This window comes from Fringilla coelebs, assembly GCF_963513975.1.
Source record: "Fringilla coelebs genome assembly, contig: SCAFFOLD_363, whole genome shotgun sequence".
NCBI lineage: Eukaryota > Metazoa > Chordata > Aves > Passeriformes > Fringillidae > Fringilla > Fringilla coelebs.
In genome coordinates, this window is record NW_028167425.1 from 15,597 (window position 1) to 33,834 (window position 18,238).

An 18,238-nucleotide genomic window follows, 5' to 3' on the forward strand; every position below is an offset into this window, starting at 1 on the left:
TGGACATTTTTGGGGGATTTTTTTGGGGATTTTTGGGGGATTTTTGGGGGATTTTTTGGGAATTTTTTTTGACATTTTTTGGGGATTTTGGGGGATTTTTTGGGGATTTTTTTTGATTTTTTGGGGATTTTTGGGGTATTTTTTTTGGATTTTTGTGGGGATTTTTTTGGGATTTTTGGGGGATTTTTTGGGGAGTTTTGTGGGGATTTTGGGGGATTTTTTGGGATTTTGGGGGATTTTTTTGGATTTATTGGGGATTTTTTGGGGATTTTTTTTGATATTTTTTGGGGATTTTGGGGGGATTTTTGGGGGATTTTTTTGGGATTTTTTGGGGGATTTTTTTTATTTTTTGGTGATTTTTTTTTTATTTTTGTGGGGATTTTGGGGGATTTTGGGAGTTTTTTGGGGGATTTTTTTGGTTTTTTTGGGGATTTTTTTTATTTTTTGGTGATTTTTTTTGGATTTTTGGGGGATATTTTTGAGGATTTTTTTTTTATTTTTTGGGGATTTTTTGAGGATTTTTTGGGATTTGGGGGGGATTTTGGGGGGATTTTTTTGGACACTTTTTGAGGATTTTTTAGGATTTTTGTGGGGATTTGGGGGATTTTTTGAAGATTTTTTTGGATTTCTTGGGGATTTTGGGGGGATTTTTTTAGGACATTTTTTGGGGACTTTGGGGGATTTTTTTTGGATTTTGGGGGATTTTTTGGGGATTTTTTGGGGATTTTTTTTGATTTTTGGGGGATTTTTGGGGGATTTTTTGGGATTTTTGGGGGGATTTTTTGGATGTTTTGGGGATTTTTGGGGGGATTTTTTTTTAATTTATTTTTTTGGGATTTTTTGGGATTTTTTGGGATTTTTTTAATTTTTGGGGGATTTTTTTGAGGATTTTTTTTATTTGGGGGGATTTGGGGGGGGATTTTTCTTGGGGGGGGATTTTTTGGGGATTTTTTTTTTATTTTGGGGGCTTTTTGGGGGGGATTTTTTGGGGTTTTTTGGGGAATTTTTGGGTTTTTAAAAAATTTTTTTTTTTTTTGGAATCGTTTTGGAATTTAAAAAAAAAAAAATAAAAAAATTCTAAAAATTTCCATAAAATTTCCAGAAAAAATCCAAAAAACCTCAAAATATTCCCAAAAATAAAAAAGAAAATTTAAAAAAACCTCAAAAATTTCTAAAAAAAATTTTTTTAAAAAATCCAGGAAAAAAAAAAACAGAAAAATTCAAAAAAATTTAAAAAAAAAGCCAAAAAAATGCAAAAAAAATATCCCAAAAGATTTTTAAAAAATTCAAAAAAATTCCAAAAAAATAAAACCCCCCTAAAATTTCGAAAAAAAGCCAGAAAAATTACCAAAAAAAATTTTAAAAATTCAAACAAATAAAAAAATTCCAATATTATGCCAAAAAAATCCCCAAAAATTCCAAAAAAATCCCCAAAGGATCCAAAAAAAATTTAAAAATCAGAAAAAAAATAAAAAAAAATCCAAAATAATTTAAAAAATATTCAAAAAAATTCCAAAAAAATCCGAAAAAATTTCCAAAATATTGAAAAGAAATCCAAAAAAATCCCCCCAAAATTCAAAAAAATTTAAAAAAAAAATAAAATTCAGAAAAAAATCAGAAAAAAATCAGAAAAAATTCAAAAAAAAACCCCAAAAATTCCCCCAATAATTCCAAAAAGTCCAAAAAAATTCCCAAAAAATGGCAAAAAATTCCAAAATAATGCCATAAAAATTCAAAAAAATTAAAAAAAAAGCTAAAAAATTTTCCCAAAAAAATCCAAAAAAATTCACAAAAAATTCACAAAAAATTCACAAAAAATTCACAAAAAATTCACAAAAAATTCACAAAAAATTCACAAAAAATGCCAAAAAATTCAAAAAAAAATCCAAAAAAATCCCCAAAAATTACAAAAAATTTCCAAAATGATTCAAAAAAAATCCCCAAAAAATTTTCAAAAAAAAATTTAAAAAAATTCCTAACATTCCAAAAAAATTCCAAGAAAATTCCGAAAATTCCAATAAAATTTTAAAAAAATTTTATAAATTCAAAAAAAATTCCCAAAAAACCCAGAAAAAATTCCAAAAAAAAATCCAAAAAATTCCAAAAAAAGTCCAAAAAAATTCCAAAAAAATTTCCAAAAAAATTACAAAAAATTTCCAAAAAATTTCAAAAAAATTTTTTTAAATTTAAAAAAAAATCCAAAAAATTTTTTACATTTTTCAAAAAATTTCAAAAAAAATTCCAAAAAATTTCCGAAAAAATTCCCCAAAAAATTCCAAAAAAATTCCAAAAAATTAAAATAATTCCCAAAAAATTCCAAAAAATTCCAAAAAAATTCCAAAAACATTCCCCAAAAAAATTCCAAAAAAATTCCAAAAAAAATTCCAAAAAAAATTCCAAAAAAATCCTCCAAAAATTCCAAAAAAAATTCCAAAAAAATCCAAAAAAATTCCAAAAAATCCTCCAAAAATTCCCAAAAAATTCCAAAAAAATCCAAAAAAATCCAAAAAAATCCCAAAAAAATCCCAAAAAAATCCTCCAAAAATTCCTAAAAAATCCCAAAAATTCCCCAAAAATTCCCAAAAATTCCCAAAAATTCCCTTTCCCCTTTCCCAGGTGGTGGCGCTGTCCCTGCTGACGGCGTCGGGCGAGGTTCTGGAATGTTCCGAGGCGCAGCACCCGGAGGTGTTCGGGGCGGCGCGGCTGCACCTGGGGGCGCTGGGGATCCTCCTGGACGTCACCTTCCAGTGCGTGCCCCGGTTCCGCCTCCGGGAGATCGCCTTCCCCTCCACCCTCACACAGGTATTCCCGGGATTTCACGGAATTCCCGGAATTCCCGGGATTCCTGGGATTCCCAACAGTCCTGGGATTGCTTCAGGAATGGGGGGAAAAAAATTATAATGGAATTTTCAAGGGGATTTCAGTGGGAAGGAGGGAAAAATTCTGGGAATTCCCAGCCTGGATTTGGGAGAAATTCCTGCTTGGAATTTTATTGGGAATGAGGGAAAAATTCCTGGAATTCCCACTTGGAATTTCTTTGAGAAGGAGATAAAAAATCCTGGAATTTCCTCGGGGATTTCATTGGGAAGGAGGGAAAAACTCTGGGAATTCCCAGCCTGAATTTGGGAAAAATTCAGAGAAATTCCTGCTTGGAATTTAATCAGGGATGGGGGGAAAAAAAATCCCAGAATTTCCTTGGGAATGGGTGGAAAATTATCCCAGATTTTCCTCAGAGATGGGGGGAAAATATCCTGGAATTTCCTCAGGAATGGGGGGAAATATCCAGGAATTTCTTCAGGAATTGGGGGAAAAATATCCAGGAATTTCTTCAGGAATCAGGGGAAAAAATCCTGGAATTTCTTCAGGAATGGGGGGAAAATATCCTGGAATTTCCTTAGGGATGGGGGGAAAATATCCTGGAATTTCCTAAGGAATGGGAGAAAAAATCACGGAATTTCCTCAGGAATGGGGGGAAAATATCTCGGATTTTCCTCAGAGATGGGGGAAAAATTCCTGGAATTTCCTTGGTAATGGGGGGAAAAAATCCCGGAATTTCCTCAGAGAGGGGGGGAAAATATCCAGGAATTTCTGTCGGAATTGGGGGAAAAATTCCTGGAATTTCCAAGGGGATTTCATTGGGAATTCCCAGCCTGAGTTGGGGAGAAATTGGGAGAAATTCCAGCTGGGAATTTTATTGGGAATGAGGGAAAAATTCCTGGAATTCCCACTTGGAATTTTCTTGGGAATGGGGAAAAAATTCCCGGAATTCTCTCCCAGAATTTCTTTGGGAAGGAGGGAAAAACTCTGGGAATTCCCAGCCTGAATTGGGGAGAAATTGTGAGAAATTCCGGCTGGGAATTTCTTCAGGGATGGGGGAAAAAAATCCAGGAATTTCCTTGGGAATGGGGGGAAAAATACCCCAGATTTTCCTCAGAGATGGGGGGAAAATATCCTGGAATTTGCTTGGGAATGGGGGGAAAATATCCCGGAATTTCTTCAGGAATTGAGGGAAAATATCCCAGGAATTTCTTCAGGAATTGGGAGGAAAAAATCCTGGAATTTCCTTGGGAATGGGGGAAAAAAAAATTATCCTGGAATTTCCTCAGGGATTTCATTGGGAATCCCAGCCTGAATTTGGGAAAAATTGGGAGAAATTCCTGCTTGGAATTTCTTCAGGGATGGGGGGAAAAATCCAGGAATTTCCTTGGGAATGGGGGGGAAAAATCCTGGAATTTCTTCAGGAATTGGGGAAAAAATCCTGGAATTTCTTCAGGAATTGGGGAAAAAATCCTGGAATTTCTTCAGGAATTGGGGGAAAAATATCCTGGAATTTCTTCAGGGATGGGGGAAAAATTCCTGGAATTTCTTCAGGGATGGGGGGAAAAATTCCTGGATTTTCTTCAGGAATTGGGGGAAAATATCCTGGAATTTCCTAAGGAATGGGGGAAAAAAATCCAGGAAATTCTTCAGGAATTGGAGGAAAATATCCAGGAATTTCTTCAGGAATGGGGGAAAAAAATCCCGGAATTTCCTCGGGGATTTCATTGGGAATTCCAGCCTGAATTGGGGAGAAAAATTCTGAGAAATTCCTGCTTGGAATTTTATTGGGAATGGCGGGAAAAAATTCCTGGAATTTCTTTAGGAATTGGCGAGAAAAATCCAGGAGTTTCTTCAGGAATGGGGGAAAAATCCTGGAATTTTCTGTGGAATGGGGGAAAAAATATCCCGGAATTTCCTCAGGGATTTCATTGGGAAGGAGGGAAAAATTCTGGGAATTCACAGCCTGAATTTGGGGGAAATTGTGAGAAAGTCCTGCTTGGAATTTTTTCAGGGATGGGGGAAAAATTCCTGGAATTTCTTCAGGGATGGGAGGAAAAAATCCAGGAATTTTCTAAGGAATGGGGGGAAAATATCCCAGAATTACCTCAGGAATGGGGGGAAAATATCCTGGAATTTTCTTGGGAATGGGGGAAAAAAAATCCTGGAATTTCTTCTGGAATGGGGGGAAAAAATCCCAGAATTTCTTCAGGCATTGGGGGAAAAATCACAGAATTTCCTTGGGAAAGGGGGGAAAAAAATCCAGGAATTTCTTCAAGAATTGGGGGAAAAATCCCGGAATTTCCTCAGGAATGTGGGGAAAATATCCCAGAAATATCCAGGGAATGTGGGGGAGGATTTGGGGAATGTGGGAAGGGATGGGAAAAGTGGGAATGGATGGAGGGAAAGGGCTGGGAGAGGCGGGAAAAGTGGGAAAAGGAATTTGGGAATGTGGGGGAGGATCCAGGGAAGGTGGGAAAGGATTTGGGAATGTGGGAAGGGATGGAGGGAAAGGGCTGGGAGAGGTGGGAAAAGTGGGAAAAGGATTTGGGAATGTGGGAATTATCCAGGGAATGTGGGAATGATGGAGGGAAAAGTGGGAGAGGATCCAGGGAAAGGGTTGGGAACTGCAGGAAAAATGGGAAAGGATCCAGGGAATGTGGGGGAGGATCCGGGGGAGGTGGGAAGGGATGGGAAAAGTGGGAATGGATGGAGGGAAAGGGCTGGGAAAGGAATTTGGGAAAAGGTGGGAAAGGATCCAGAAAATGTGGGAAAGGATCCAGGGAATGTGGGAAAGGATGGAGGGAAGGGCAGGAAGAGGCTGGAAAAGTGGGGGAGGATCCGGGGAATGTGGGAGAGGATTTAGGAATGTGGGAAGGGATGGAGGGAAAGGGCTGGGAGAGGTGGGAAAAGTGGGAAAAGGATTTGGGAATGTGGGAATTATCCAGGGAATGTGGGAAAGGATGGAGGGAAAAGTGGGAAAGGAATTTGGGAAAAGTGGGAAAGGATCCAGAAAAGGTTGGAAAGGATCCAGGGAATGAGGGAGGGGATTTTGGGAATGTGGGAAAGGATTTGGGAATGTGGGAATGATGGAGGGAAAAGTGGGAGAGGATCCAGGGAAAGGGTTGGGAACTGCAGGAAAAATGGGAAAGGATCCAGGGAATGTGGGGGAGGATCCGGGGAAGGTGGGAAAGGATGGGAAAAGTGGGAATGGATGGAGGGAAAAGTGGGAAAGGATCCAGAAAATGTGGGAAAGGATGGAGGGAAGGGCAGGAAGAGGCGGGAAAAGTGGGGGAGGATCCGGGGAATGTGGGAGAGGATTTGGGAATGTGGGAAGGGATGGAGGGGAAGGGCTGGGAGAGGTGGGAAAAGTGGGAGAGGAATTTTGGGAATGTGGGAAAGGATGGAGGGAAAATCCTGGAGGAATGGAGGGAAAAATGGGAAAGGATCCAGGGAATGTGGGGGAGGATCCGGGGAAGGTGGGAAGGGATGGGAAAAGTGGGAATGGATGGAGGGAAAAGTGGGAAAGGAATTTGGGAAAATGTGGGAAAGGATCCAGAAAATGTGGGAAAGGATCCAGGGAATGTGGGAAAGGATGGAGGGAAGGGCAGGAAGAGGCTGGAAAAGTGGGGGAGGATCCGGGGAATGTGGGAGAGGATTTGGGAATGTGGGAAGGGATGGAGGGAAAGGGCTGGGAGAGGTGGGAAAAGTGGGAAAAGGATTTGGGAATGTGGGAAAGGATCCAGGGAAGGTGGGAAAGGATGGAGGGAAAATGTGGGAGAGGATCCAGGGAAAGGGTTGGGAAGTGCAGGAAAAATGGGAAAGGATCCAGGGAATGTGGGGGAGGATCCGGGGGAGGTGGGAAGGGATGGGAAAAGTGGGAATGGGCTGGGAAAGGAATTTGGGAATGTGGGAAAAGATCCAGGGAAGGTGGGAAAGGATGGAGGGAAAAGGTGGGAAAGGATCCAGGGAATGTGGGGGAGGATCCGGGGAAGGTGGGAAGGGATTGGAAAAGTGGGAATGGATGGAGGGAAAGGGCTGGGAAAGGAATTTGGGAAAAGGTGGGAAAGGATCCAGAAAATGTGGGAAAGGATGGAGGGAAGGGCAGGAAGAGGCAGGAAAAGTGGGGGAGGATCCGGGGAATGTGGGAGAGGTTTTGGGAATGTGGGAAGGGATGGAGGGAAAGGGCTGGGAGAGGTGGGAAAAGTGGGAGAGGAATTTGGGAATGTGGGAATTATCCAGGGAAGGTGGGAATGGATGGAGGGAAAATCCTGGAGGAATGGAGGGAAAAGTGGGAAAGGAATTTGGGAAAAGTGGGAAAGGATCCAGAAAAGGTTGGAAAGGATCCAGGGAATGAGGGAGGGGATTTTGGGAATGTGGGAAAAGATCCAGGGAATGTGGGAATGATGGAGGGAAAATGTGGGAATGATGGAGGGAAAAGTGGGAATGATGGAGGGAAAAGTGGGAGAGGATCCAGGGAAAGGGTTGGGAACTGCAGGAAAAATGGGAAAGGATCCAGGGAATGTGGGGGAGGATCCGGGGAATGTGGGAATGGATGGGAAAAGTGGGAATGGATGGAGGGAAAGGGTTGGGAAAAGCGGGAACACCAAAGTGGAGTCCCAAATTCCTGGGAATTCTGGAATATTCTGGGAAGAGTTCATGGGAATTTTGCCTGGGAATCATTTCTGGGAAATTTTTTGGGGGGAATATTTTATGGGAATATTTTTCTGGGAATATTTCTTGGGAATAATTTCCTGGGAATATTTTCCTGGGAATAAATCCTGCAAATAATTCCCGGGAACGATTTCCTGAGCATCTTTTTCTGGGAATATTTTCTGAGAATAATTTCCTGGGAATCCTGGGAATATTTCTGGGAATAATTCCTGGGAATAATTTCCTGGGAATATTTCTTGGGAATTTTTTCTAGGAATATTTTTGGGGAATATTTTCCTGGGAATAATTTCCTGGGAATTTTTTCCTGGAAATAATTATTAGGAATTTTTCCTGGGAATATTTTTTGGGAATAATTTGCTGAGAATAATTTCCTGGGAAAAAATCCTGGGAATAATTTCCTGGAAATAATTCCTAGGAATATTTTCATGGGAATGTTTTCTGGGAATAAATTCCTGGGAATATTTCTTGGGAATAATTTCCTGGGAATAATTTTCTGGGAAAAAATGTCTGGGAATGATTTCCTGGGAATATTTTCTGGGAATATTCTCTGGGAATATTTTTTGGGAATAATTTCCTGGGAATGTTTATTGGGAATAATTTGCTAGGAATAATTTCCTAGGAAAAAATCCAGGGAATAATTTCTTGGGAATATTTCCTGGGATTTTTTCCTGGAAATATTTTCCTGGGAATAATTTCCTAGGAATAAATCCTGGGAATAATTTCCTGGGAATATTTCTTGGGAATTTTTTCTGGGAATATTTCCCGGGAATAAATCCTGGAAATAATTCCTGGGAATATTTATTAGGAATATTTTCTTGGAATATTTCCTGGGAATATTTTCCTCGGAATAAATTCCTGGAAATATTTATTGGGCTGAATTTCCTTGGAATATTTCTTGGGAATATTTTCTGGGAATAATTTCCTAGGAAAAAAATCCTGGGAATATTTCTTGGGCATCTTTTTCTGGGAATATTTTCTGGGAATAAATTCCTGGAAATATTTCTTGGGAATAATTTCCTGGGAATATTTTTTGGGAATAATTTCCCGGGAATATTTTCTGGGAATACTTCTAGGGAATAATTTCCTCAGAAAAAAATCCTGGGAATATTTTCCTGGGAATATTTTCTGGGAATATTTTCCTGGAATATTTTCTGGGAATAATTTCCAAGGAAAAAATCCTGGGAATATTTTCCTGGGAATATTTATTGGGAATATTTTCCTAGGAAAAAATCCTGGGAATAATTTCCTGGAAATATTTTTTGGGAATATTTTCTGGGAATATTTTCTGGGAATATTTTCCTGGGAATAATTTTATGGGACAAAAAACCTGGGAATAATTCCTGGAAATTTTTCCTGGAAATAATTCCTGGGAATATTTCTTGGGAATAAATTCCTGGGAATATTTTTTGGGAATAATTTCTTGGGAATATTTCCTGGGACTAAACCCCGTCCCCATTCCCGTTTTTCCAGGTGCTGGAGCAGCTGGATGAGCACCTGCAGAATTCCCAATATTTCCGTTTCCTGTGGTTCCCCCACACCGACAACGTCCAGATCATCTACCTGGACCCCACGGATGAGGCAGGGAGCCCGGAATTCCCGGAATTCCAGGAAAATTCTGGGAATTTTCTGAGATCTGGGAAGGCCAGGGGTGGAATTTGGGAATGGATCCTGAAAAATCCCGGGAATTTTCAAGATCTGGGCTGGAATTCTGGGAGTTTGGGAATGGATCCCGGAAAATTCCGGGGATTTTCTGAGATCTGGCAATGTCAGGGGTGGATTTGGGGCTGGAATTCCAGGAATTTGGGAATGGATCCTGAAAAATTCTGGGAATTTCTGGGTTCTGGCAATGCCAGGGGTGGATTTTGGGAATGGATCCTGAAAAATCTCGGGAATTTTCTGAGATCCAGTAATGCCAGGGGTGGATTTTGGGCCGGAATTCCAGAATTTTGGGAATGGATCCCAAAAAATCCCGGGAATTTTCAAGATCTGGGATGGAATTCTGGGAGTTTGGGAATGGATCCTGAAAAATTTTCTGAGATCTGGGCTGGATTTCTGAGGTTTTGGGAATGGATCCTGAAAAATTCTGGGAATTTTTGAGATCTGGGCTGGAATTTTGGGAGTTTGGGAATGGATCCTGAAAAATCTCGGGAATTTTCTGAGATCCAGCAATGCCAGGAGTGGATTTTGGGAATGGATCCTGAAAAATCCCGGGAATTATCAAAGATCTGGGCTGGAATTTTGGGAGTTTGGGAGTGGATCCTGAAAAATCCTGGGAATTTTCAAGATCTGGGATGGAATTCCGGGGTTTTGGGAATGGATCCTGAAAAATCCCGGGAGTTTCCCAAGATCTGGGCTGAAATTTTGGGAGTTTGGGAGTGGATCCCAGAAAATCCCGGGAATTTTCAAGATCTGGGCTGGAATTGTGGGGTTTTGGGAATGGATCCTGAAAAATTCTGGGAATTTTCTGAGATCCGGGAACACCAGGGGTGGATTTTGGGAATGGATCCTGAAAAATCCCGGGAATTTTCAAGATCTGGGATGGAATTCTGGGGGTTTGGGAAGGGATCCTGAAAAATTTTCTGAGATCTGGGCTGGATTTCTGAGGTTTTGGGAATGGATCCTGAAAAATTCTGGGAATTTTTGAGATCTGGGCTGGAATTTTGGGAGTTTGGGAATGGATCCTGAAAAATCTCGGGAATTTTCCGAGATCCGGCAATGCCAGGGGTGGATTTTGGGTTGGAATTCCAGTAGTTTGGGAATGGTTCCCGAAAAATCCCGGGAGTTTCCCAAGATCTGGGCTGGAATTTTGGGAGTTTGGGGATGGATCCCGGAAAATTCCAGGAATTTTCAAGATCTGGGATGGAATTCTGGGAGTTTGGGAATGGATCCTGAAAAATCCCAGGAATTTTCAAGATCTGGGCTGGAATTCTGGGGGTTTGGGAAGGGATCCTGAAAAATTTTGGGAATTTTCAAGATCTGGGCTGGAGTTCTGGGGTTTTGGGAATGGATCCTGAAAAAATCCTGGGAATTTTCGATGATCTGGCAATGGCAGGGGTGGATTTTGGGTTGGAATTCCTGGATTTGGGAATGGATCCCAAAAAATCCCAGGAATTTTCTGAGATCTGGGAACACCAGGGATGGATTTTGGGAATGGATCCTGGAAAATTCCGGGAATTTTCTGAGATCTGGGAACGCCAGGGGTGGATTTGGGGAATGGATCCTGAAAAATCCCGGGAATTTTCAAGATCTGGGCTGGAATTGTGGGGTTTTGGGAACGGATCCCGAAAAATTCTGGGAATTTTCTGAGATCTGGGAACGCCAGGGGTGGATTTTGGGAATGGATCTTGAAAAATCCCGGGAATTTTCAAGATCTGGGCTGGAATTCCAGGAGTTTGGGAATGGATCCAAAAAAAATTTTCTGAGATCTGGGCTGGATTTCTGAGGTTTTGGGAATGGATCCTGAAAAATCCCGGGAATTTTCAAGATCTGGGCTGGAATTTGGGGGTTTTGGGAATGGATCCTGAAAAATCCTGGGAATTCCCGGGATCCAGCAATGCCAGGGGTGGATTTTGGGCTGGAATTCCAAGAATCTGAGAATTCCGGGAGTTTGGGAATGGATCCCGGAAAATCCTGGGAGTTTCCAAAGATCTGGGCTGGAATTTTGGGAGTTTGGGAGTGGATCCCAAAAAATCCCGGGAATTTTCAAGATCTGGGCTGGAATTGTGGGGTTTTGGGAATGGATCCTGAATAATTCTGGGAATTTTCTGAGATCCGGGAACACCAGGGGTGGATTTTGGGAATGGATCCTGAAAAATCTCGGGAATTTCTGAGATCCAGCAATGCCAGGGGTGGATTTTGGGTTGGAATTCCAGGAATTCCGGGAGTTTGGGAATGGATCCCGAAAAATCCCGGGAATTTTCAAAGATCTGGGCCGGAATTCTGGGGTTTTAGGACTGGATCCTGGAAAATTCCGGGGTTTTCCAAGATCTGGCAATGCCAGGGGTGGATTTGGGGAATGGATCCCGAAAAATCCCGGGAATTTTCAAGATCTGGGCTGGAATTTTGGGGTTTTGGGAATGGATCTCAAAAAATCCCTGGAATTTCCATGCTCTTGGCAATGCCGGGGTGGAGTTTGGGAATGGATCCAAAAAAATCCTGGGAATTTTCAAGATCCAGCAATTCCAGGTGTGGATTTTGGGTTGGAATTCCAGGATTTGGGGAATTTGTCCCCAGAATTCCAGGATTTTTCCGAGCTCCTGGAAATCCTGGGGGTGGATTCTGGGTGGGAATTCCAGGATTTTTCGGGAATGGGCTCTGGGAATTTTTCTGGGAGCCGGGTTTTGCCCCACCGTGGAATGTTTGGAATTTTGGGATCTCGGGATTCTCCAATTCCCCTCTCCCACATGGATCCCCCCCCCCCATTCCCACTTTTCCCCATCCCTGAAATTCCCAAAATTCCTGAAATTCCCAAAATTCCTGAAATTCCCGAAATTCCTGAAATTCCATTGTTTTGCAGCCTCCCAGCTCCTCGTCCAGCTGGTTTTGGGATTACGCCGTGGGATATTATCTCCTGGAATTCCTGCTCTGGATCAGGTAGGAAATTCCCAAAAATCCCAAATCCCCAAAATCCTAAATCCCCCAAATCCCCAAACCCCAAATTCCAAATCCCCAAAATCCCAAATCCCAAACCCCAAATTCAAAGTCAAAAATCCCAAAAATTCAAGAAATCCCAAAAATCCCAAATCCTCCAAACCCCAAATCCCAAATCTCAAATCTTCCAAGCCCCGAATTCCAAATCCCCAAAATCCCAAACCCCAAATCCCAAAAATCCCCCAAAACCCAAATCCCAAATCTCAAAAATGGCAAATCCCAAATTCCAGCTCCCAAATCCCAAAAACCAAAAAAATTAAATAAAATCTCAAAATCCCAAATCCCAAAAATCCTCAAACCCCAAATCCCAAATTCCAAATCCCAAAAATCCCCCAAACCCAAAATCCCCAAAATTCAAAAAATCCCAAATCCTCCAAACCTCAGATCCCAAATCCCCAAAATCCCAAAAATCCCAAATCCTCCAAACCTCAGATCCCAAATCCCAAATCCCCCAAATCCCCAAAATCCCAAATCCCAAACCCCAAATTCAAAGTCAAAAATCCCAAAAATTCAAGAAATCCCAAAAATCCCAAATCCTCCAAACCCCAAATCTCAAATCTTCCAAACCCCAAATTCCAAATCCCCAAAATCCCAAACCCCAAATCCCAAAAATCCCCAAAAACCCAAATCCCAAATCTCAAAAATGGCAAATCCCAAATTCCAGCTCCCAAATCCCAAAAACCCAAAAAATTAAATAAAATCCCCAAATCCCAAAAATCCTCAAACCCCAAATCCCCAAATTCCAAATCTCAAAAATGGCAAATCCCAAATCCCAAAAACCCAAAAAATTAAATAAAATCCCCAAAATCCCAAATCCCAAAAATCCTCAAACCCCAAATCCCAAATTCCAAATCCCAAAAATCCCCCAAACCCAAAATCCCCAAAATTCAAAAAATCCCAAATCCTCCAAACCTCAGATCCCAAATCCCAAATCCTCCAAATCCCCAAAATCCCAAACCCCAAATTCAAAGTCAAAAATCCCAAAAATTCAAGAAATCCCAAAAATCCCAAATCCTCCAAATCCCAAATCTCAAATCTTCCAAACCCCAAATTCCAAATCCCCAAAATCCCAAACCCCAAATCCCAAAAATCCCCAAAAACCCAAATCCCAAATCTCAAAAATGGCAAATCCCAAATTCCAGCTCCCACATCCCAAAAACCCCAAAAATTAAATAAAATCCCCAAAATCCCAAAATCCCAAAATCCCAAAAATCCCCCAAAATCCCAAATCCCCCAAATCCCAACCCCCAAATTCCAAGTTCCAAATCCCCAAAATCCCAAAAATTAAAAAACCCCCCAAATCCCAAATCCTCCAAACCCCCAAATTCCAAATCCCAAAAATCCCAAACCCCAAATACCTAAAGTCCCCAAAATCCCAAATCCTCAAACCCCAAATTCCAAATCTCAAAAATGGCAAATCCCAAATTCCAGCTCCCACATCCCAAAAAAACCCAAAATTAAATAAAATCCCCAAAATCCCAAATCCCAAAAATCCTCAAACCCCAAATCCCAAATTCCAAATCCCAAAAATCCCCCAAACCCAAAATCCCCAAAATTCAAAAAATCCCAAATCCTCCAAACCTCAGATCCCAAATCCCCAAAATCCCCCAAATCCCAAATCCTCCAAACCTCAGATCCCAAATCCCAAATCCCCCAAATCCCCAAAATCCCAAATCCCAAACCCCAAATTCAAAGTAAAAAATCCCAAAAATTCCAGAAATCCCCAAAATCCCAAATCCTCCAAACCCCAAATCCCAAATCCCAAATCTTCCAAACCCCAAATTCCAAATCCCCAAAATCCCAAACCCCAAATCCCCAAAATCCCCAAAAACCCAAATCCCAAATCTCAAAAATGGCAAATCCCAAATTCCAGCTCCCAAGTCCCAAGAAACCCCAAAATTAAATAAAATCCCCAAAATCCCAAACCCCAAATCCCAAATCCCAAAAATCCCCCAAATCCCAACCCCCAAATTCCAAGTTCCAAATCCCCCAAATCCCAAAAATTAAAAAAAAAACAAAATCCCATAATCCTCCAAACCCCCAAATCCCAAAAAATCCCAAACCCCAAATCCCCAAAGTCCCCAAAATCCCAAATCCTCAAACCTCAAATGCCAAATCCCAAGTTCCAAATCCCAAAAATCCCCCAAATCCCAAGTCCCCCAAACCCCAAATCCCACACCTAAAATCCCCAAAATCCCCAAAATTAAAAAAATCCTAGAAATCCCAAATCCCAAAAATCCCAAATCCCAAAAATCCCAAACCCCAAATCCCCAAAGTCCCCAAAATCCCAAATCCTCAAACCCCAAATTCCGAATCTCGAAAATGGCAAATTCCAAATCCCAGCTCCCACATCCCAAAATTCTGAAAATCCCAAAAAAATCCCAAATCCCAAATCCCCCAAACCCTCAGACCCCAAATCCCAAATCTCAAAAATCCCCAAAATTCCAAGTCCCCCAAATCCCAACCCCTAAATTCCAAGTCCGAAATCCCAAAAATCTTGAAATTCCCCCAAAACCCCCAAATCCCCCAAACCCCAGATCCCAAACCCCAAAAATCCCCAAAATCCCAAAAATCCCAAAAATCCCAAAAATCCCAAATCCCAAAGTTTCCAAACCCCCAATCCCAAATCCTCACCCGTTAATCCCAGAACGGGATGAAATCCTGGGAAAAGGCCGGGATTGGGATCAGCAGGATTGGGATTGGGATTGGGATTGGGATTGGGATCAAGATCGGGATCAGGATCGGGATCAAGATCGGGATCAGGATCAAGATCGGGATCAGGGTTGGGATTGGGATTGGGATCAAGATTGGGATCAGGGTTGGGATTGGGATCGGGATCAAGATCGGGATCAGGATCAGGATGGGGATTGAGATCGGGATTGGGGTTGGGATTTGGGATCGGGATTGGGATCAGAACCAAGATCAAGATCGGGATTGGGATTGGGTTTGGGAATGGGATTGGGATCGAGATTGGGATCGGGGTAAGGATTGGGATCAGGATTGGGATCAAGATCGGGATTGGGATCGGGGTTGGGATTGGGATCAGAATCAGGATCAAGATCGGGATTGGGATTGGGTTTGGGAACGGGATTGGGATTGGGATCGAGATTGGGGATTGGGATCAGGATCGGGATCAAGATCGGGATCGGGATTGGGATTGAGATCAGGATTGTGGTTGGGATTTGGGATCGGGATTGGGATTGGGATCGGGAGTGGGATTGGGATTGGGATCGGGATTGGGTTTGGGAATGGGATTGGGATCAAGATCGGGATCGGGGTTGGGATTGGGATCGGGATCAAGATCGGGATTGGGATCATTGCAATTGAGGTTGGGATCAAGGTTGGGATTGGGTTTGGGTTTGGGTTTTGGATTGGGTCTAGATTGGGGTTGGGATTGGGATCAGGATCAGGATCAGGATCGGGACTGGGATCAATATTGGGATCAGGATCAAGATTAGGATCGGGATTGGGATTGGGGTTGGGTCAAGATCGGGGTTGGGATTGCGATCGGGTCTGGGATCAGGATCGTAGGTGTTGAGACTGGGATCAGGATCGGGATTGGGATTGGGATTGGGAATGGGAATGGGATTGGGATTGGGATGGGGATGGGGATGGGGATGGGGATGGGGATTGGGATGGGGATTGGGATAAGGGCCAGGATTGGGATCGTTGGTATTGAAATTGGGATCAGGGTCAGGATTGGGATTGAGATTGAGATTGGGATCGGCATCAGGATCAATATTGGGATCAGGTTTGGGATTAGGATGGGGATCGGGTTTGGGATTGGGATCGGGGTTGGGATTGGGATCAGGATTGGGATCAAGATCAGGTTTGGGATTGGGGTTGGGATCAGGCCTGGATTGGGATCATGACCGGGATCATTGGGATTAGGATTGGGATTGGGATCGGGATCGGGGTTGGGACTGGGATCAAGATCGGAATCAGGATTGGGATCAGGATGGGGATTGGGATCAGGATGGGGATTGGGATCAGGATGGGGATTGGGATCAGGATTGGGATTAGGATGGGGATTAGGATTGGGATCGGGGTTGAGATTGGGATCAGGATTGGGATTGGGATCGGGATCAAGATCAGAATCAGGATTGGGATCAGGATTGGGATTGGGATTGGGGTTGGGATCAGGCCTGGATTGGGATCATGACCAGGATCATTGTGATTGGGATCATTTGGATCAGGATTTTCCCAGCCTGGTTTTATCCCAATTTTCTCCCTGTGCTGGGATTTTGGGGGATTTTTAGGGACCATTCCCGGGAAAAGAGGAATTTCGGGAATCGAGACTTTTCCAGGGATGGGATTCCCGGCTGGGGCTTTGCTGCCCCGTGGTGTCCACAGAAATCATGGAATTTTTCCAGCTGGAAAACCCAAATCCGGGAAATTTCCCAGCCCCAAATTTCATGGATTCATGGAATTTTGGGGGGCTGGAAAAGCCAAATCCAGGAAATTTCCAAGCCTGGAATTACATGGATTCGTGGAATTTTTCCAGCTAAAAAAAACCAAATCCAGGAAATTTCCCAAATCCCGAATTTCGTGGATTCCTGGAATTTTTGGGGGGCTGGAAAACCCAAATCCAGGAAAATTTCCCAAATCCCGAATTTCATGGATTCATGGAATTTTTGGGGCTGAAAAAACCCAAATCCAGGAATTTCCCCAAATCTCAAATTTTGTGGATTCCTGGAATTTTGGGGGGGCTGGAAAAACCAAATCTGGGAAATTTTCCAAATCAGGGGTTGGGATGGGGTTAAAAATCCATGGATCCCATCCCAAGAATTTCGGGATTCTGGGATCTAGGATCCATCCTGAGGGATTTTGATGGAATTCAGGGATGGAAAAGGGAAATGAACTCCCGAATTCCCAGAGAATTCCCAAAATTCCTTCCCAGAGAGGAATCAGGGGTTGGGATCAGGGTTTAAAATCCGTGGATCCCATCCCAAGAATTCCAGGATTCTGGGATCCAGGATCCATCCCCAGGGATTTTGATGGGACTTGGGAATGGAAAAGGGAAATGAACCCCCAAATTTCCAGGGAATTCCCAAAATTCCTTCCTGGAGGCGAGTCAGGGGTTGGGATGGGGATCGAAAATCCGTGGATCCCATCCAAAGATTTTTGGGATTCTGGGATCCAGGATCCATCCCGAGGGATTTTGATGGAATTCACGGATGGAAAACAGAAGTGGAACCCCCAATTCCCAGGGAATTCCCAGGGAATTCCCAGGGAATTCCCAAAATTTCTTCCTGGAGAGGAATCAGGGGTTGGGATCAGGGTTTAAAATCCATGGATCCCATCCCGAGAATTCCAGGATTCTGGGATCCAGGATCCATCCTGAGGGATTTTGATGGAATTTGGGGATGGAAAATGGAAGGGTGGTCCCAAATTCCCAGGGAATTCCCGAAATTCCTTCCTGGAGGCGAATCAGGGGTTGGGATGGGGGTTGAAAATCTGTGGATCCCATCCCGAGAATTCCAGGATTCTGGGATCCAGGATCCATCCTGAGGGATTTTGATGGAATTTGGGGATGGAAAAGGGAAGTGAGGTCCCAAATTCCCAGGGAATTCCCAAAATCCCTTCCCAGAGAGAAGTTGGGGCGGGAATGGGATGGGGATCAGAAATCCATGGATCGTATCCCAAGAATTCCGGAATTCTGGGATCCAGGATCCATCCTGAGGGATTTTGATGGAATTCAGGGATGGAAACAAGAAGGGAGGTCCCCAATTCCCAGGGAATTCCCGAAATTCCTTCCTGGAGAGGAGTCAGGGGTTGGGATGGGGATCGAAATTATATGGATCCCATTGATGGAATTCTGGAATTCTGGGATCCAGGATCCATCCTGAGGGATTTTGATGGAATTCGGGTATGGAAAATAGAAGGGGAATCCCCAATTCCCAGGGAATTCCCAGGGAATTCCCAGGGAATTCCCAAAATTCCTTCCTGGACAGGAATGAGTGGTGGGAATGGGATGGGGGTTGAAAATCCGTGGATCCCATCCTGAGAATTCCAGAATTCTGGAATCAAGGATCCATCCTGAGGGATTTTGATGGAATTCGGGGATGGAAAAGGGAAGGGAGGTCCCAAATTCCCA

General features: G+C 42.8%; 1 protein-coding gene across 1 annotated transcript in view; it reads left to right on the top strand.

The window, feature by feature from the left end:
* The window catches only part of LOC311165961 (L-gulonolactone oxidase-like), a gene marked incomplete at its 5' end in the record, with an annotated part of 50,225 nt that overhangs the window by 15,591 nt on the left and 16,396 nt on the right, over nucleotides 1-18,238 (top strand). Inside the window, 3 exons of the mRNA XM_084227454.1 lie at nucleotides 2,617-2,802; nucleotides 8,962-9,069; nucleotides 12,008-12,084. Coding sequence (XP_084083580.1) covers nucleotides 2,617-2,802; nucleotides 8,962-9,069; nucleotides 12,008-12,084 — 371 coding nt within the window. The remainder of the gene's footprint in view (nucleotides 1-2,616; nucleotides 2,803-8,961; nucleotides 9,070-12,007; nucleotides 12,085-18,238) is intronic.